This window comes from Clarias gariepinus, chromosome 22 (assembly GCF_024256425.1).
Source record: "Clarias gariepinus isolate MV-2021 ecotype Netherlands chromosome 22, CGAR_prim_01v2, whole genome shotgun sequence".
NCBI classification, from domain to species: Eukaryota; Metazoa; Chordata; class Actinopteri; order Siluriformes; family Clariidae; genus Clarias; species Clarias gariepinus.
Window position 1 is genome coordinate 4,660,277 of NC_071121.1, and position 20,933 is coordinate 4,681,209.

Below are 20,933 nucleotides of genomic sequence, written 5' to 3' on the forward strand. Positions count from 1 at the left end.
GCTAACGGTTCTTGTTCAGTGAGAGAGCAACCATCAGCAAATTCTCTTGTTTTTCCATCAGATGGTGTTGGTATATATGGTACATACTGAACATTTTCCGTTAGGTGTGATTTTGTGATTATTATTTTTTTTCTCTGACATGATGAACACTACAGATGAAAGCTGATCTGTCTGAGATAAAGGCCGGGTCAAATGTGGAATTATTTTCTTGGTAATTCATGTTGTGTACTCATCTGCAGTGTATAGACCACTCTGTGGGTGAGAGGAAACTGTTTTTCTGCCGAACACACATGCATTTTTCATTTGTGTCCAAATGCATTATTAATTTACTCCTTACAATTAGAGTTTATTCCACTTCCTCAGACTTTTGTTTCATTCATCACTGCTAGTTACACGTCAGTCGATTATTTTCTTTTGTCCTTATGGCAATTATTTTTTAGTTGTTGGGTATTTTTGTATTTTTTCCCCTTTGGATTTTGTGCACCGCTAAATTTTACGATAATAAGATGTCAATACAGAAAGCCAAACCACTTGGGATGCTATGTCTGGCAAGCACACAGGGACTTGTACCATTGATGCACCAAATAATCCTCCTAATTAAAAACATTTCACAGCATTAAATGTGTTGTTCTTTACCAAATACTAAATTGTAATACAATGGAGTATTAAAAAGGTTCAAGACTAGTTTTGTAACATGCCAACAGATGGCAGTACAAGGCTGTATGCTCAGTCACAGGGAGCACCGGCTTTCATAAGTCAGCGTGCCAAAAGACATCGTCCTGTGTACAACGGAAGCTTTGCAACTGGTGCTATTCTGACCATCTGCATTACCACGTCTGCTAATTCATTCAGGAAAGCAAGTTAGAGCAAACTTTAAAATCTATGTCAAAAAATCTGCCCCAGAGATGTTTGACATGACACAGCAAGTTTATGCCAATGCTGCAATCATTCGAGGGGTTTTGAGAGGCATGTGTGCTTCAAGAGTGGAGGAACATCACTGGAGAACAGCAAAAGATCAGGAAGACCTTCAACAAACTCAACCCCTGAGAATGTGGAAACCATTCTGCAACTTGTGCATGATAATCATCAGCGAACAATCCACGTGTGATTTGAACATGTGCCGCCAGTTCTGAAAAATTAACACAATATGGAAATGCCAAAATGTGCAGTAACTCGAATGATGGATCAAAAAGAGATTTAATTCCCACAGGGCCCCATTTTAAAATATCCAGCTTTAAAACAGAAATAAACATAATTACAAAAACAGTTTTGGTCTCCATAGCGAATAGTGAATATAAATTTCCATAGTGAATTTTTTATGTACCTCATCAGATAAAGTAGCTTTAAGTCATACGATTACGCATAATTTAGGAGTGTGGCCGATTTTGAGTGACAGCTGCAATGCATCACTTTTACCTAACCAGGTCAATAGAATCGCTGTAGTTTAACTTACCAGAAGAAATGTAGGAGTTGACGTAGAGTGTGAAAGACTGAGATCAATCAAATGCAAAGTAACGTTAGCATACAAATTAACGTTAGCCACTTTAGCTTTTTAGCTAAGCTTGCTAGCAGCCAGGGTCAGCTTGATTCGCCCATCTGCTCATTTATAGATTAATCTGTGTTTAGGCTGTCAGCTCCTGCCAAGATGGCGACAACCAGAGCTCTCAGAGTTGAGCTTTAAAACCACTCTTCTGAAACCTATAGATGATGTCACAGAGGGTTTTTCCAGATCTTGTTCAGTCTATGCTGCAGCCATGCAGTTTGCATGACCTTCTCATACATTATTGCCCTTTTGATTGCACTCTCCATGCTTTATTTTCCAAGTTCTTGTTTTGGTCTTTATTTTCTGAATCTTTGACTTTGTTAGGTTTGTTTGGCATAAAATAAAAGACTGCATTTGCATCCATTTCCAAAACTATCTGATGGCATGCTGCTACTGGAAATAATTAGCTTTGGGATTCTAACATGAACTTAGCTCTGTTGTGTTTTATTCCTTGTTTCTGAGATGCTGAGCACAGAACAATATGAAAACCTGTAAATTTTGATGAAACTTTAAAAAATGTATCGTACATAACGATATTGTTATTATCTCTATAAAATGGCTGTTTGGTGGTCTGACACCTAGAGGAAAACCCCCTCGTCCAAGACATTTATTGAACACCTTGTTATATGGCACACGTCATCTATCAGACAGCACTCAGGCCTAGAGCAGGGAATCCTCAGTTACTCATCACCATTCAGTATGAGCATTACAAAGAGATGATGAAGGTCTGAGATGATGAAGGTCTGAGATGACAGGGCGATTAATAGATCAAACATGGAGAGCAGGACACAATACAAGCCAGGTATCAGCATCCTGCTTTACTCAGCAGCAGCTCTTTTCATTACACTTATAACTGCAAAAGAAAAATTCAGATTTCTTTACTTTAACCGTTATCTTGTTTATTAACAAAAGAGGCCCATTTAATTCACAACGCAATTTACTCTCTAACATTGTCACACCTTATTGCACTGATGATTGAAAAATCCAAGGTCACTGATGAAAAAAAATGTACAGTACATGAGCGCCTAAAATCTAATCATCAGCTGGATTCAGATCAAACACTTTATCGTTGACCTGCATACTTGCCCTGCTGTAAGAAAATGATGAAGAGAAAATAGATTAGATAACGATCAAATAGTTTTAGGAGTCGTCGATGCAGAAATGCACCTAACTTCAAAGGGTTCACAAACTTTTGCTTCTCTTGGGATGCTGCATAAGAGCAACATTTGTTCAACAATAAACAACAATCTTACAATCTTCTACATCGTTAATCCGAAGAAAGAATGCAGATGAAGAAATTGGAGGGGCGAAAGAGGAATTTTTCAAATGGTTTGTCTTTTTCCTGTTTGAAGGAGCGTAGAATCTCCTGCAGCGTCAAGATACGAGATATGAGTTCTTTTAGCACTGAATGATCAGGGTCGAGATTTGAGCTAGGTGCAGATGTGAGACCACCACTGGATCACAGTTCTAACCATCTAGTTATTGATACTGTAGTTCCTATTTAGTAGCTAGTTATGCATTATAGCATGGCAGCTACCAAATGTCATAGGATACCTTTTACATTTATATCAAATAAAACCATAAAAAATGTATTAAATAAATTCCAGCTTTTTTATTTTGTAAAAAACTTTTTTTATATCTTGCGGTGTGAAAAAAATAGAAATGCCAATTCATGTGACTAAGTTAGGGAAGTAACGTGAAAATACTTACAATATCATAAAGATGCAAAAACTGTACATTATATACATTTTTATTTGAAATATATCACCACATTAAATTGCATTGTACACTGATCAGCCATAACATTATGACCACCCGCCTAATATCGAGTAGATCCCCCTTTGTCACCGTAAAAGTGATGCACTGTGTGTTGTTCTGACTCCTTTCTATTGGAAGGGCTTGGAGGGGCTACTCAACATTAGGCAAGTGGTCATAATGCTATGGCTGATTAGTGTAAATGCCGTAAGGATTTGGTTCAATTTAGTTCAAATTGCAATGCAGAAACTTCAAACATTTTTGTTGCAACAAGTTTTTGTTTCATTTAATTCAACATGCTTTTTTGTTTTGAGGAATTTTGGCACTATTATACTTTCATAATCCTTGAATATTAAATATTCATTAAATATTATTGCTATGAGAGTGGGCCCCTGGGTAAGGTGTTGCTTAGAGTTTTTTTTCAAGAGTTTTTTTCAACATTATTGAGGTGCATATAAGGACATTACTGTAGATCTTGGTTGTTATAAATATTCCTGCTCTGAACACTGACTGTAAAGTTTGTCAGCCTATATGCAAGTACAATGTAAGTAATCAGGGCCAAATTCCACCACCCTTGTGGAAAAACGCATTCCAAAGTTTGGCTCATATGAAGCCAAACTGAGTTGGTATAATACAAGTATAACAAAAATCCTATCCATCGATTCTGTTTCTTAGGTTCCAAGCTTTATAATAAAACAGCTGGGAACTTTTGAAGAACAGCAGATTGCTCTTATCCATATGCATTGGAGTGCAGAGATGCTGGTGATTACAGCAGGATCGATGCTCTCGAGGCAGTAAACTGTATACAGCACTATGGTAGCTATGGCATCATCACTGCTATAAACACACGATCACCTGATGACAAAGTGAAACCTTAGTACTGTTTAGAATCCACCACATGGTCTGAAAGTCCCAGGGGAGATTTTCTGCGCTAAAGCCTGACTCGATGAAGATGGAGTGTCTGACATTGAGGGTTAGATTTTCCTCGTAAGTGAGTCAGCATGATAAAACAGAGGATGGAGGAATATAACTCCACTGCATGACTTTGTTTTCCTGAGGTCGGTTGTTTCAGAGCTCGGGGTTCGAGTAATGGCACTGATGTCATCTTATCTATCTATCAGAACTTTAGGCAAGTGAGTTTGATCGGTCCTTAGAATTAAAGGCCCTACTATTTCTTTAAGTTTATTATTTCATTTATAATGAGGACAGGTCTTAGAGATGGCCCAAAGTGTCTAAACTGTGTGTACTAAACTTTTCCATACATCAAACAAATCAGATTGAAATCATACTAAATCAAACATCTCAAAGTTCAAGTAGCACAACCGGATAATGCGGTTAAGAGTTGAGCCACTTTGTCATATACCTCGATCGCGCATAGAAAACGGCCTAGGCGCTCTGTGCATGCTCCACTGTACTAGCCCTGGGCTTTGACCCAGAAGTGGAACAAAATGCATAACAGAACAAGAAGCTGCTAACAATACTGAGGTGTTGTCTTCCTTTGGATGGCACCATAACCACAAAGGATAGTGTGCATCTCAGTTGTACTCAGAAGTAATCCTTTGGAAATATCCAGGAACCAGGAAACCAGGAAGTGTCCAGGTTAACAGGAGGATCATCCCAAGGATCAGCTGAGATAAGGCGTGATGAGCCTATCAGTAAAATATTAGTAAATCAGATATTAATATAAATAAATACCTTTAAGCATGTTAGGTGAAGCAACAGGGCAAAAAAAAAGGCAAAAGGACAAAAACAGGAATTTTTCTCACTTTTTTTGTTTTTACACACACTCTCACACACACACACACACACACAAACCAGAGACCCAGCTCAATGTCTAAAAATGACTAATAAGTGAATTTTGCATAAAAGGCCCTCTTTAATGGATTACCGGCTTACAGCTGAGTGCTTTTTTCACATATTAGTCAGAGTTCAATATTTCAGAGGAAAATCTGTTGTGTTTCGATTCAGTTCTCAAGAATTAGAGCAGATTCAGCCACCGTGCCGCTGATTCATAAAACATGACTAGAAAATAAGCAATGGGTTTTATTCATTGTTATTTAAAAGAAATGTAATCAAGCCAGCTGCGGCACGGTGGTGTAGTGGTTAGCATTGTCGCCTTGCACCTCCAGGGTCTGGGTTCGATTCCCAGCCAAGCTCGATTCCAGTCTCTGTTTGCATGTTCTCCCTGTGCTTGATGGGTTTCCTCCTGCAGATTATGCTAATTGCCATTCACAAATTGCTTGTTGTATGTGAATGAGTGTGTGTGCGCCCTATGATGAATTGGCACCCTAACCAGGAGTACCCTGCCTTGTGCCCTAAGCCTCCTGGGATGGCTCCAAGCCCCCTGTGACCCTGAATACAGGATAAAGTGGTATAGACGATGAGTGAGTAATCAAGCCAGTCGGTACAGTGGTTTACATTGTGACCTCGTAATCACAGGGATGAGGGTTCGATTCTCACCTTGGGTCTGTGTGTGTAAAGTTTGCATGTATATTTTCATTCCCAAACTGCCTTTTTTTTGTGTCCGACGAGTCATGAAACTCCTGGGATAGGCCTCAAGCATCTCCTTGCATTTAGTTTTCCCAGGATCCAAATCAACCCTGACCAGCATCCAGTAAAAATGAATTAACGATTTTTTAAAAATGTCATATCAATTGCAGAGTTTGTGCCTCTTATGTTATTTTAACTAATAGTTACAGTTGTGCAGTACAGTCGAGTAAAACACAAACCAAGAACTGATTTTTGTTGTTGTTGTTGTTGCTTCTCTCTCTTTAGAGTCCAGGGTCTGTTTACTTGCTGAAACAGTTCTGGATGGGTGCCTGGTGATGTCGTGACTCATACGCTATGATATCAGAATTTACATTCAATGCTCTCAGCTTTAGAGAGTAAAAAGGTTCTGACAGGTGAGTGCATTTCCTTTAAAACGATCGTATTCCTTACGTTCCGATAAACCCCAAGCCGCGTTCTGCGATTCCTAATAAATCTCTCTTACATCATGGCGTGAGATACCGGCTGAGACCGAGACGGCGATGCACTTTCTCGCGAAGGCTTACATAACCCGTGCTCTAGTGACTTATTTCTATAGGCAGACAGACCCTGAGAGCTGAACTACAAGGGTGTTTGGCAGAACAATCATCGTATTTGGCTTTCGAAGAATCACTAATGGAAGTCTTTTTCGCTTTTCCAGTGTGTTGAGGGGGTAGGGTTGGGGGGCAGGGTGGGGGGCATGCATCTCTGGTTACTCTCACGGGATTAGATTAGTACACTCTGCTCCTTTGCTGAGTGTCTCAGCGAATGCAGTCACCGCCTGGGCTGCTGGGAAATCAGAGAGCCGGTTGTTCCTGGGCAGCTTCCATTCTCCTCGGCCCTGCAGACGATACGATCGATAACTATATGCACTTACGGAAAAGCATGTTAGCTGGAACACACATGGAAAGATGAAGAGATTCTGAATCATTTGGAACTGCGCTGTGTCGAGGATACTACAGATGGAGGAATTGGCCCGGGTGACTTCCTGATGTAAAAGCATTTATGAAAGAGTGCCAGAGAAAGACAGAAAAATTATACAAGCGTTCCAGATTTATCGTAGATTTCCCTGTTTGTCCCGTTTCTGTAAATATTTTTCCTACCTGCAAGTCTGAGAAGATTTCCTACTTGCAGGATTTTCCTGCAAACAAATAACGCCGAAGACGGTGAAGTTGTTATCGACGTTTATCGAATTCTCTTTTGGCCTAGCATTAAGCCTTGGTGGTCTCCGCACCATCAGGAGGAAGGCGCAAGGCGCAGGCCGGACGGAGTAAGACATTTAACAGCAGTTTAGCTATTATAATTAGACTGAGCCGTGTGAATCAACCACATGAATCCCTTTGGGGACTGGAGTGAGAAAGAAGGCAGAGACGGACAGAGTGTCGGGTTGTTTTTATAAGATCTTTAGGCTGAGAAGCTGCCAGAAGTTTGCGAGGAGGACGGCTTGCAGATGACGGATTAGCTCCAGTCCGAAGCTTTCAAAACAGACCGAACTGCAGCTGCGGAGAGCTGCGAATTATTCAGAGCAAGACAGAGAGAAAAAGAGAGAGAGAAAGAGAGAAAGAGACTTTTTGTTTGCTAAATTCTGTTTATTAATGTGATTAGGTCTCACATATACACCATGACAGGGGTTGTCAAACATTTTGTCGTCAAGGACACCCTGCAATGTGACATACTTGTTATGCGGCTATTCAAATATTAATCACATTAGGTAAATACACACTCCCTTTCTGGCCATTTTATTAGGAACACTTGCTGCAACAAAAAAAAAACAAAAAAAAACATTTTCTAATTTTCAGCTCTCTGCTTTGGGTGCCCATGATAGCCTCAGATTCCTCTCCTTGGCCGTTTCAGGGTCGTAGCCCATCCACATCAGAGTTCAAACTGATGTTCCTTCTGAGATGCTTTTCTGCTCACTACACTTGTAAAGAGTGCTTATGTGAGTTATCTTCCCTCTCAGCTCAGTCTATTCTCCGTCTACAGTACTCGCTGAACGTTTTTCTTTTTACACTATTCTGTAAAACCTCCAGAAACAGTTATGCATGAAACCCCCCCAGGGATCAGCTCAGCATGTTCTGAAATACTCAAACCAGCCTGTCTGGCACCACCAACCAGGCCGCACTCATGCGGAGTAACATTTTGTCCACTTTGTAATGTTTGAGTTGAAAATTAAGACCCGTATCTGCATGATCTGCATCGTTAATACACACGAGTGGCAGATTTTTTTCCAATCATGAATGTGCAACAGTACTTTATTTGCTTTTTATCTGATCTGAGCATGTGACCAAAGTAAACCACTTTTTTCCCCCCAAAAAACACGATAGCTGTTTAATCCTCAATCCAAGAAACCCACTTTAAGTTAAAATGCATATTTTGTTTATTTTCACCTTCTTTCTTGATTGTAAATGATCCTGACCAGGACAAAACAGTTACTGAAGAGGAATGAAAGCCTTAACATATGATCCCCCATGTCAGTGTCGATGATGTTTATTCATTTGTCTTAAAAAAACAAAAAAACCCTTTATCCTGGTTAGGGTCACTGAGGAGCGGGAGACTCTCACAAAAACCCTGAAAGTCCATCATGGAGCATTACACACACTCATCCATAACCCAGCGGAGGAACCCAGAAAACAGAGAGCAGGATTGAGGCAGCAATGTTACTGGCCAAGTGGATGGTATCTGGTGGTTATATGGTGGTCTCTTTCCACTGATAGGGTGAAAAAAAAAAAAAAAAAAAACTCTGATGGTATGTCATGAGCACCACAGATAGACTATAATCAGCAATTACATCCCAATATTCTGTGTTTAACTAATAAACTGTAATGGTCAGGGGTACCTCAGTGGTTAAGGCATTAGACTTTGATCCGGAAGGTCCCAGGTTCGAATTCCACAACTGCCAAGTTGTCCCTGTTGGGCCCATAAGCAAGGCCTTTAACCCTCAACTGCTCACATATATAATAAAATACAAATGTAAGTCGCTCTGGATAAAGGTATCTGCCAAATGTAAATATGACATATTGGGACATGTTCTTTTTTAATTTTGAGAATTAAGGCTGAGTTTAAGGCCTTGTGTAATTCCATTTCAATTAAATTTGATCTCTATAGCGCTTTTAACAGTTGGCATTGTCGCAAAGCAGACTAAGTGTAAGCAAACTACGAAAAGATCCCTGGAGACTTTGGGCACCAGACCCTTGAACCGGATCCTAAATCTTTTGTGTTCAGGGATACCTGAAAAATCTCATCACCTCCTTAGCATACTTGCTTTAACCCCTGGTCCCTGTGGCATCAACCCCAGCAGCCAGATCATAGGAAACATTGAACACCCAAACTTCATGAGAGTCTCCTGACTTTTAGGAAAATTTTTTTTAACCTGATAGCATTAACAGGTCGGGAACTTATTATATCCTGTATCATTACATGTTGCACATGTTAGATGTGTGGAAATGTGCAGTACATGTAATACGGCAAGCAGATATGCCAATGGCTTATGAAGCTGGATGGACTCTACAGAAAGGAAAAGCTGAATAAAACAGCTTTAAATAAAATGACTTTGACCATCTGCCAGCTTGTTTTGTCTAAACAGCGAGAGGGTTCAGACATAACTACGTTAAAGTGTGTTTGATACAGCAGGCGTGATTCCTAAAGAGTTATTACCCCTAACCAGGGCTGACAGGTTCAGCAAAAATCCCAGCCTAAATACTGGATTTCTTTTGAGAAAAAAATAAGTAAAATAAAAAACCTAAAACAAAACCAAAAAATTAGTTTCTGGGAAAAAAAATAATTGTTCTTCCTTCTTTCCCTTAGACTTGGCATGGGAAGTAAAGTCCCCATGGTGCACACCCTTTTAAAGATTTATGGACTTTATTGACTATATAAGCACACTTTTTGCCTTCCTTAGATTCAATTGCCGATATGAAAAGCTGAAAATTATGGAGTGTTTTTAAATGTGATGACCCTGTAATTAAATGTCCTGTCTGATGTTCCTTCCCTCCTCACTGAGCCTTAATTAGCTTTAGTTGCAGTTCCTGTTTTTGAACACTAGGGGCAATAACTGTATGGAAGCTAATGTTCATGCAAAAACCTAGCATGTCTTTAAATGTTTGCAGATAAATAAAAAAAAAAACATAACTTTTGGGACTTTAGGGTCTCTGTATAAAACAAATGACGCTTATTATCAGCTTTAATCTTCCGCTTCTGCTCCGCTCCTGGTTGGAGATCTCGACACATGGAGGCCTCGTCTGGTCTGCTCGGAATGCATGTGGTGACTGGGGACGGATCCACTTTACCATGAAGATGGCCTTGAAATCAACTAATGCAGACAGATGTTCTCTGATGGCTTGTGACTGCAATCACTCAATAGTCAGGACTGAAATTCCTGTACCAAGTACCTGGGCCTCCGATAATGAAAGTGGACTCCATATAACTCAAACACTCCTTGTATACCTGACCCAAATGAGTTCACCCAAATGAGGATGGGTTCCCTGTAGAGTCTGGTTTTTCTTCCCTTGACCGCCCTCAGTCTCGGCTTGTTCATCAAGGACAATCTGATAATTATCTCCTTCTTCATCTTTCGACTTTACCCTTTTAGGAGACGCCACGACAAATCACCTGCCTCCATCTAACCCTATCCTGTGCATCCTCTTCTTTCACACCACCTAACGACATGTCCTCTCTCAATGCATACATAAATTTCCTCTTTGGCCTTCCACTAGACCTCTTGCCTGGCAGTACCAACCTCAGCATCCTTTTACGATGCTCACAATCTCTCCTCTGAACATGTCCAAACCACCTCAATCCTTCTACGAGGCCTCTCTGACTTTATCTCCAAAACATCTAACATGAAATTGTTCCTCTGATTCACATCTGATAATTATAATTTATACACATTTCCACACTGGTTTCTATTTTTTTTTATTCTGCAAAGGTTTTTGTGACAATGACCTTTGTTAAAAAGGTTCTATATAAATAAAATTGACCTGATCTGCAGTCATACTGCAATTAAGTTGTATTAAAAAAGTTTAAATTTAAACACTAAACATACAATGCATCTTGTTTACAGTGCAATCTCAAACTTTTTTTCATGTTGTCATTAGGGGGTGTTGTCTGTAGAATTCTGAAAATTCCATTTTAGAATAAGGCTGTGACATAACGAAATGTGGAAAAAGTGATGCGCTGTGAATACTTTCTGGATGCACTGTATATCCAGGTATTTTACTTCTATCGCAAATGTCAATCTACTCTCAGACCACTTTTAATGGAAGTTATTGTGAAAATCACATTTTGAAGTCCACGCAACAGGGTGACCATCAGGCTGAAACATTGATGCAGTATCGCCCTCTTCAGGAAGGAACTGTCTAGACACATGGACCTTAACACAGCCATCATAAAAACAAGATCGTTTTATTGATCATTAGATTACACCATGCATATATGACAAAACTGTTAAAAAAAATATTATCGAAGTCTTATGGGATTTTCAATAGTTATGCTGAGCTTTTCTGTTTCCAGCAGTCCTACTTGTAGGGTAGCTCCAGTCTTCAGCTCCAGGGGTGTGGAGGGTTATACAGACAGACATTACACCACGGGAAATGTGAAGATTCATCAGATTTCTTTAGCCATGATCTGATGACTTCTCAGAAGGACGTCATCTGCCGAGTTTTCGTATTAAAGTAGCCTGCTTTAAAGTCTTGAATTTGGATCAGTCAGTTTAATAATCTCTCTCTCTCTCTCTCTCTACTGGGCTTTCTTGGCTTTTTCTCTGGCAGCTTTCCTCTTCAGCTGCAGCGTCTTCAGCTCTGTCATGGTCACAAATGTCCTCCTCACCCACACGGCCTGAAAGACATACAGCAAACTCGGGGTCACGTCAGGTTTCTGTACAAGTGTAACTCGGTGTGAAGATAAATCCTTTAACAAAAATCAAATCTGTCCCGATATCCTGAAATTTATTATTTTGGTTTGGACATTGGTTTAGTGCCTGCCAGGGAAACAGGAGCCGCATTTCTGCTTGTGGTTTATGGTTCTGTGTTCGAGCAACTTGTTACGCATTCAACCTGAAATTCTTACTTAGATGGAAGTTCTCCTTGACCCAAAGTTTAGTAAGTGACATCAACTGCCAAACTTCCAGCTTAACTCTAAGTTAAATCAAATGCATAAAGTAGGTGTGTGATCTCTCTGTTACAGACCTGAATGGGCGTGGCCTATGTGTCAGTCCCAGTGAAACAGGTTTCGCTTGTATGTGTGGGTCAGTCTCACTGAAAGAGGCGTGGTCTTTATGTGTCAGTCATTGAAAAAATCATTGAACTCATTGAAAAAGGTGTGGTCTAGCCCTAGTGGAAATGTGGCCTCTATGCCTATAGCTGCGTTTCATTTCACATTTAAAGTGTGCTTCTGACTCCCAGCTCCCTGTACAGAGAATACCAGTTGAGGGAACGTCCGTTGACGAATCCCACCATTCAGAACACCCTGCAACATCGCCAGCGCAGATGTGTGTTACCCTGGTAACGTTATTACCTCAAATACCTGTGTACACTGGGTTAATTTCACATCAATTAAATTAAATATACTGATTATACAAAGATGAGTCAAAAAATTATCCGCAGCCTGGTTATATTAAAACTTCTGTTTAAAAGGCTACTGTCTCCCTAGTCACTGCTGTGCAGGTGTGAACATCTTACGTCAGTTCATTTGTAACTGTGATGTGAGCAAAAGATGCCCCACTTGCGATTTGCATAAAAGAAGAGCAGCATGCTGTGATTATTATTATTTTTTTTTTGCGGTCTGAGAGTGTACCCGGTGAAAAAAATTTCTTAAAGAGAATCATTACTGGTGACGCGACATGGATTCATCACTACGAGTCTGAGAGTAAACGACAGAGTACGGAATGGAAACAACCTCCACTAAAATTCCACCAAGAAAAAGGTTGAAAGTCAACAATCAACTGGAAAATTCATCAGCTTAAAGTTTTCTGGGATTCTCAAGGGCCAGTATTGGAACATTATCAAAACAAAAGTTCAACAATCAACAGTGCTTGTTACAGTGAGACGTTTATTGAAGAGTTGAAGCCTAAACTTTGGATAAAAGGCAGAGGACTGATATCCGAGGGCGTCATGATCTTGCACGACGATGCACGTCTATACACTTCTGCACACAGTGTCGATACCTTGCAAAACCTTTATTTTGAGGTGTTAAAGCGTCCTTCCTATAATCTTGCTATCACGCCATCGGACTTTCACCTGTTTGATACTCAGTCTCTTCTTTCACAGCTATAATTGTACATGATTTAGCATTAATGTGAAACAATAATCTTACCACGATGATCATAGTGTTGAACAGAAGGGGCACAGAATACACCAACGATATAAACATTCCCTTGGAGTCAAAGTACTGGAAGTTGGAAAATGATCTGGGGGTAATAAAAAAAAAAAAAACAAGAAAGAAATTATAATCCAGATAAACCAGTTAAAAACAAACAAAAAAAATCTGACGGACAATCAAACTTGACTGTCTTACCTCCAGTTCTTGGCTGCAATCTCGTTCAAATATTCTGCACTGTACACCATCACAACTGTGGATGACAACAGGATAGATTATTTTCTTGGTATACTTTCTTTCTTTTGCTTTTAAATCACAGTGATGTAACATTTATTTACCCATCAGGAGGAACTGGAAGATCTGGAGTCTGTAGAACCTGCAGGTCAGGATGGTGAAGGCAAAGCACATGATGTGAAAAGAAATCAGGCAGATCAGCCATGGCTCAGACCACTGGATCTGTAGAGAGAAAAAGAGAATTATTTATTGAATAAAAACCAAACATCACCTATAACACACCTGAGCTTCCAGACTGATAGATATACAGGTTTAAACTCTAATTAAACTACAGTAATCTTACGGATTGTAGAAAAGTCCACGTTGATGTAATACGGATTTTGCTAAATCCGTCTATCGGGATAGTGCTGATATTCTTTGCTTTATCCGTGTTCATTTTACAGACTAATAATAAACAAGATAAAAATAAACAGGTCCGTCAAACTAAGGAACCAGGAAAAACCTCCGGACAGAACCGCGCACTTCCGGGTTCAGGAGTGACGACAAAATAGTGCGCCAGGAAAGGGTAACTATGGCAACTTTGGGAGGGCAACAAGATGGCGAGCTAAGCACATGTAGTTTTCTCGGCTCTTCAGCAATTTCTGAATTTTTCCTTTATATTTTATTTGTTATCATCCCAACTGTTACTTTTACTATTGATTCGTCGGAGAGGATCAATATTATGTCATCAAAAAAAGTTTCAAGCCACCCAAATATAGTTATTCCAGGAAATAAGGCAACAGCTATGACAACCTCGACTACTAATTCCGAACACGAATATGCCATGAAAATTGGTCGTGACGACCACAAGGATAAACGCAAAGAGCCCTCATCTATACAAAACACTCCAACTAAGATGTCCACTAAGAAACTGAAAGGTAATGAGGATCTTGAGATTTCCAATGCAGCTCTCCTGGAAGCTTTAGTCGCCAGGTTTGATTTGCAAGATGGGAAGCTGAGTCGTATTGAAAGTAAGATCACAGAGAATAGTTTGATGATTGTAAACTTATCCAAGGCAGTGGAATTCAACGCGGCGGAAATTAAGGACTGTAAAGTCAAAATGAATCTGTTTGATAAACAACTCACCTCTACTCTCGCATCACACGCAGACCTGACCACTCGTACATCAGAGCTTGAACGCTACAAAAGAAGATGGAACCTCCGAGTGATTGGAATGAAGGAGGCTGCAGATGAAGCCATCCGTGAAGACGTCATTTCACTGTTAGCTGAAATAGCTCCTCACCTGCGGCACAAGCTTGATGACATCGTGGATACAGTCCACCGCGTTGGACCACGGCAAAAGGATAAATCCAGACAGGTGATCATTCAGTTTTGTATGAGGAAATACAGAGATGAGTTCTGGCGCTCCACGAAATTTTCGGACATCTGTAAAACCAAGGGGATAAAGTTTACTGAGGACTTATCCAAGGGAGATCGAGAGGCTCGTGCGGCGCTGTGGCCGGTGATCAGCGAGGCCAGAGCTGCGGGGAAGAAAGCGTACTACCGCGGCCCTTACGGCTATATTGAGGGCACTCGGATCGTCAAAAATAGCTGACTCCAATAATGTTTACTGATAACTTTAATTGTATCTACTTTCCTTGACGGAGAGATGTAATTGGGATGTTCTTTCATGTTTTGCTGTTGAGCGGGATTTCGTTACAGTGCTTTGTTTAAGGCAGACGTTGTTAACGTGTTCTTTAGACATTTTTACTTAAATTTTTTGATCATTTATTATAATACGTTATTTTATTTAGTTTAGTAAGTTGATGTTCTCGGTGAAGACATCTTTATCTTGTATGTCTTTAAACGCAAGGGGTCTCCGTAACTCTGTCAAAAGAAAAGCCTTTTTTCTATTTTGTAAAAACAAAGGTGCACACTGTGTATTATTACAAGAAACGCATTCAAAGCCTGATGATGTTAAATTCTGGACAAGCCAATGGGGTGACAAAGTAGTTTTCAGCCATGCCTCTGCACAGTCAGCAGGGGTTGCTATTTTATTTAATAACCTCCCTGGGAAAATACTAAAGTCAAAAAGTGACCCGAACGGTCATTGGATTTCAGTTGTTTTAAACATTGGTGATGTTTTGTTTATTTTATTTAATGTGTATGGCTACAACAGTATTCAACTTAACAACAAATTATTAGCTGAAATCTCTAATCTTTTATTTGAATTGAAACGTTTATACCCAACTGACAATGTTATTATGGGAGGAGATTTCAATATGGTAATGGATGAGACATTAGACCGTTGCCCACCTAAATTTAGTGATTCCCACCCGAACCTTCATTTTCTAAACTTCTGTTTAGATAACAACGTAATGGATGTTTGGAGGGCTGGGAATCCAAATCTAAGGCAATTCTCTTGGTTCAAACCAAATGGGATTTCCAAATCTAGGATTGACTACTGGTTAACCTCCCCTGGTTTGACTGAATTTATCAAAGACATCTCAATTTCTTCAGCACCCTTAACCGATCATTGCTGTATCTCCTTGTCTTTCTGCTCAAATAAAAGAGAATCACGAAACAAGGGTTACTGGAAACTTAGTTCTGACTTATTAGAGCATAGTAAGTATTGTTCGCAAATTAGAGCAATGATAAATAGAGCAAAATTAGATAAAGAACACCTTTCATTTACAAGTAAATGGGAGTACCTAAAACACAAGATTCGGGAATTTTCTATACATTTCAGCAAAAATTTAAGTAAAGCTAGAGCGCAATTGGAGGAAGAATTATCTAGAGAACTAAATAATCTATGTAACAAAAGTGACATGGATGATGAAACCAGACTTAAAATTTTATCTTTACAATCCAAAATTGATAATTTGTATATTCAAAAAGCCAAAGGAGCTTATGTGAGATCCAGAGCAAGATGGATAGAGAAAGGTGAAAAAAGTAATAGTTATTTTTGCAGACTCGAAAAAAGGCGACAGGAAAAAAATGCTATAAAGTCTCTTTTTGTTAATGGAAATGTTAATAACTGCCCAAAAATAATTTCTTCTGAGATCTTTAAATTTTATAGCACTTTATACAGCTCAGCCTTCTCTGAAACAGATTGTAATAATTTTTTTGACAGAATATATACTAATATACCACAGATTGACAAACATTTTAGAGATTTGTGTGAGGCGGACATTAAAATTGAAGAACTTGACAAAGCTATTGACAAATTATCCTCAGGAAAATCTCCAGGCCCTGATGGGCTTACACCTGAATTTTATAAATTCTTTAGGGAAGACTTGAGGGATCTATTGTTTGATGTTTTTCTTGAGTGTTTTCATAATAATATACTTGCTTCAACTATGAAGCAAGGACTGATTACTCTTATACCCAAGCCAGGAAAGGATGCTCGACAAATAGATAATCTTCGACCCATCACTCTTCTTAACTGCGATTATAAGGTTTTAGCTCACATATTTGCCAATAGACTAAAGGAAGGATTAGACCAAATAATAAGTGAATCACAATCTGGATTTATGAAAGGTAGATCAATACATAATAATATCAGATTAGTTTTAGATATTTTAGACTATCACGAATGGATTGAGGATGATGGTTACATTTTGTTTTTGGATTTTAAAAAAGCGTTTGACACAATTGAACACAAATTCATATTTGATTCTCTTAGTAAATACGGCTTTGGTAACAATTTCATATCTTTAATTAAAATGCTATATAAAGACATAAATAGCTCTATATCACTATCGCATGGGACTTCTCAGAGATTTAATATTACACGAGGAATTAGGCAAGGCTGTCCCATTTCCCCTTTCTTATTCATCTTGGCTGTAGAGATGCTCACTATTTTGACTATTAATGACAATAGTTTTGATAAACTCACGGTATTTGGAAGACAGATCTCTATTAGTCAATTGGCGGACGATACAACTCTTTTTTTAAAGGATAAATATCAAGTTGATAGAGCTATTAAACTAGTTAATCTCTTCTCCAATGCCTCTGGTTTGCATTTAAACATAAACAAATGTGAATTAATTGCAATTCATAACAGCGAATTAGATGTCCTATGCAATATCCCAGTTAAAACCTCTGTAAAATACTTGGGTATCACTATTACTAAAGATAATAATCATAACATTCAGGAAAATTTTGTAAACAAATTTCTAAAAGCAAAATTAATTCTTAATAGTTGGTTACAAAGAGATATCTCAATTTTTGGAAGAATTTTGTTAACTAAAATGGAATTCCTTTCTAGATTTGTTTACCCAGCCTCATCACTAGCTATCCCTCTTCATTTACTTAAGGAATATAACAGTACAATCTTTAATTTTATCTGGAAGAATAAGCATCACTATATAAACAAAAATGACTTGGTTCGTAGTTATGAAGAAGGAGGTCTGAATGTTATTGACTTAGAAATATTGAACAATGTTTTAAAAACTCAGTGGCTAAGATCATTTCTTAACAACACAAACAGTATATGGTTTACAATATCATCTTCAGTGTTTGGGAAAGTAGGTGGTCTCAATTTTTTAATCAAATGTGATTTTGAATTGTCCAAGTTACCTCTCAAATTGTCTCTTTTTCATCAACAGGTTTTGCTGTGTTGCAAACTAGGATTTTCTCACAATTTCAGTCCTCACAAGACTTGTATTTGGAATAACCGTTTTATTTTACACCGCAATAAGTCTTTATTTTATGAAAATTGGTTTAAATATAATATTATTTCTTTACTGGATATGATGGATAACCATGGTGACATTCTCAGCTATAATGACTTCTGTCTGAAACATGGATTTGTATGTCATCCTAAAGAGTTTTATACAGTTGTAAATGCCATCCCTAAAAGTATGGTATTATTTCTCAAAGGAATTCTGTCTCACTATTCTGTGACATTCTCTTTTCCATCTCTGTGTTTGGGTTCTTATTCTATTAGAGATCAAAAATGTACCAACTTGTTGTTAAGAAGTGTTTTTATTAATAGACTTTCCCCAAATCGACTTAGACGTCACCATATTTTTAAGGAATTTGATTCAAAAGATTTAAAAGAGATAAGAATAAGTTACCTCTCTTTTCCAATTTTCCCAAAAGTAAAAGAGCTTCAATTTAAAATAATGAATGATATATATCCATCAAAAGAATTTCTTAGGTCATTATTTAATATTGAAGAAAATTCTTGTCAATTTTGTGAAAGTGATATTGAAACTACTGAGCACATTTTCTTCAACTGTATTCATTCAAAGCTGTTTTGGTCTCATTTAGAAAATAGAATGTCCTGTGTCAATATTCAGATTAACCTTATAAATTATAAACAAATTAAGTTTGGAGTGTTTAAAAAAGATTGTACACAACACTTTTTGGTTAACAACCTTCTTTGTTATGGTAAATTTTTTATTCACAAATGTAGGTTTTTGAAAACTCCACCTTCCTTTCCTCATTTCATAAATGATCTTAAAATTATTACCTCATCTTTGTGTACCCTTTCGAGTAATAAGGCTAATACACTAGCTAATTTTTTTACTGAGTTTAATGATTTATAATATTTTACAACCCCTTTGCAAAGTCATGTAAATGATTTTATTTATTTATTTTCTCTTTTTTATTTATTTATTTATTATTATTTTTTTATTTTATTTATTTATTTATTTTTTTTTTTATCTTGATTTTGTAACCCAATTCGGTAACTACTATGTATATATCTTACAGTTGTGTCTGCCTTATGTACTGGTACTACTTTATTTTGGTTCATTTAAAGCCTGTTTGATTTGTAAAAAATAATAAAAAGGAAAAAAAAAAAAAAAACATTCACAGCAGAAGAAGAAGAATTACGTCATATCCGTGAGCTTCGACGCCCCGCCTCCTCGTGCGCTTCCACTCCATTTTATTCCCAACATCCATCGCGGCAGGCTCGAGCTCAAAGCAAGATGGCGGACAGACCAGTGCCCCTAGCTGAGAAGCGGCTCATGGATGTGAAGCTCGGTCAGGTGCCATCCTGGCTTGGAACCAGGGACTTCACCCCTAACGGCCTCATCGGATCTGTCCGAAGAGGCTATGAAAGATATTACAACAAGTACATCAACGTGAAGAAAGGAGGATTCGGTGGCATAGCCATGATCCTCGCCGGTTATGTTGTACTGAGCTATGTTTGGGAATATGATCATATTAAGCACGACCGCTGGAGAAAGTACCACTGAAGCTTTTTTTTAGGCATCATGGACCACCGAGACTTTTGGGCTGTCCCTGCGAGTGTGATCAGCACACCTTTCTCTCAATGGTTGTTGTGTATAAATAAATGTATTTGTGACCAAGAAATAAAGTAAAATAAAGTGAAAAAAAAAAAAAAAAAAAAAACTATGGCAACTTTGTCCTGGCAAAATATAAAATAGTTTTTTTTATTATATCTTATTTGACAAGACAATTAATAAAATAAAACAAAACAGTACCAGCGTGTAAACAAATAAAATTTTACAGCGTGTTTATTTTATATTGTTTTTGTGCGATTTGAGATCTCGCGATGGGTACTTCCGCCTTCGTCACAACTCTTTGCCCCGCCCATTAGACGGTGCTGATGCAATTTAATGAAACATCATAAAGTAACGAGAAACGGCTTTACTGTTCGAAACATTTAATCTGAATTAAAAGCTTTAAGTTGTTTTTTTGGACATTTCTTGTTTTAGTTTTCTGCTGGCTTTAATTTAAAACCCGAAATATTTTTTCATGGGCCCTAGAAAAAACAAACCCTGCCATATGTGGAATAAAACTTTTAAACGTTGCTTTGTGCACCGCTCAAAACTCTTAATGCTTTAGCATACCAAGACATTTTGGACCATTTTATGCTTCCAACCTTGTGGGGACAGTTTGGGGACAACCACTTCCAGTTCCAGCATGACTGCGCGACTGTGCACAAAGCAATGTCCATGTCATGGATGTGCGAGTTTGGTGTAAAACAACTTGACTTGCCTGCACAGAGTCCTGACCTCCCCCCGATAGAACACCTTTGGAATGGATTAGAGCGGAGGCCGCGAGCCAGATCTTCTGGTTCAGCTAATAATTAGTTATTATACCAATAATTCTTAGAAGCGCACTCGTAAACCTCTTGAAAACCCTTTCCAGAAGAGTTGAAGCTGTTATAGCTGAAAAGAGTGGGCCAACATTTGTTAAACTTTATGGATTAAGAATTGGATATTACTCAAGTCCATATGCATGTGAAAGCAGGCGAGCGAATACTTTTGGCAATATAATGTGTGAAAAAAACACATAGCAGTGATTAAACTAGGTGGCATGGTGGCTTAGTGGTTAACACTGTCGCCTTGCATTTCCAGGGACCAGCTTTGATTTCCACCTTGGGGGGGGTTTCTTCTGGTACTCCAGTTTCCAAAGGCCCATAGCGTGTGAACATTGACCTGAGGTCCTACCAAAGTGGTCACCACATGATTTAATAAATACAGTGGTCACCGTTGGAGTACAGAGTTTTCTAGATTGATGGATGAAATGATGAAACAGTGTATATACATATTATTTTAGACAACTTCAAGCAAATAACAAATTCATTAGTTTATTTGTTGGTTTG

General features: G+C 38.4%; 3 protein-coding genes across 3 annotated transcripts; 2 read left to right on the top strand and 1 right to left on the bottom strand.

Moving 5' to 3' along the window:
• Window positions 1–11,205: 11,205 nt before the first annotated feature.
• Window positions 11,206–13,897, bottom strand: tmem18 (transmembrane protein 18). The gene is made up of 5 exons (XM_053482298.1): window positions 13,713–13,897; window positions 13,474–13,591; window positions 13,334–13,388; window positions 13,133–13,226; window positions 11,206–11,656 (listed from the first exon to the last, which is right to left on the bottom strand). Exons 1-5 carry the CDS (start codon window positions 13,803–13,805, stop codon window positions 11,558–11,560), a joined length of 459 nt encoding a protein of 152 aa, XP_053338273.1. The 5' UTR covers window positions 13,806–13,897; the 3' UTR covers window positions 11,206–11,557.
• Window positions 13,898–13,972: 75 nt separating this feature from the next.
• On the top strand, window positions 13,973–14,964 carry si:ch211-196c10.15 (uncharacterized). Its single transcript, XM_053482293.1, has 2 exons — window positions 13,973–14,286; window positions 14,518–14,964. The coding sequence occupies exons 1-2, from the start codon at window positions 14,091–14,093 to the stop codon at window positions 14,961–14,963; spliced, it is 642 nt and encodes a 213-aa protein (XP_053338268.1). The 5' UTR covers window positions 13,973–14,090; the 3' UTR covers window position 14,964.
• A 4,273-nt stretch (window positions 14,965–19,237) lies between these two features.
• LOC128510199 (ATP synthase subunit f, mitochondrial-like) lies at window positions 19,238–19,689 on the top strand. Its single transcript, XM_053482299.1, has one exon. The coding sequence runs from the start codon at window positions 19,288–19,290 to the stop codon at window positions 19,555–19,557; it is 270 nt and encodes an 89-aa protein (XP_053338274.1). The 5' UTR covers window positions 19,238–19,287; the 3' UTR covers window positions 19,558–19,689.
• Window positions 19,690–20,933: the final 1,244 nt, after the last annotated feature.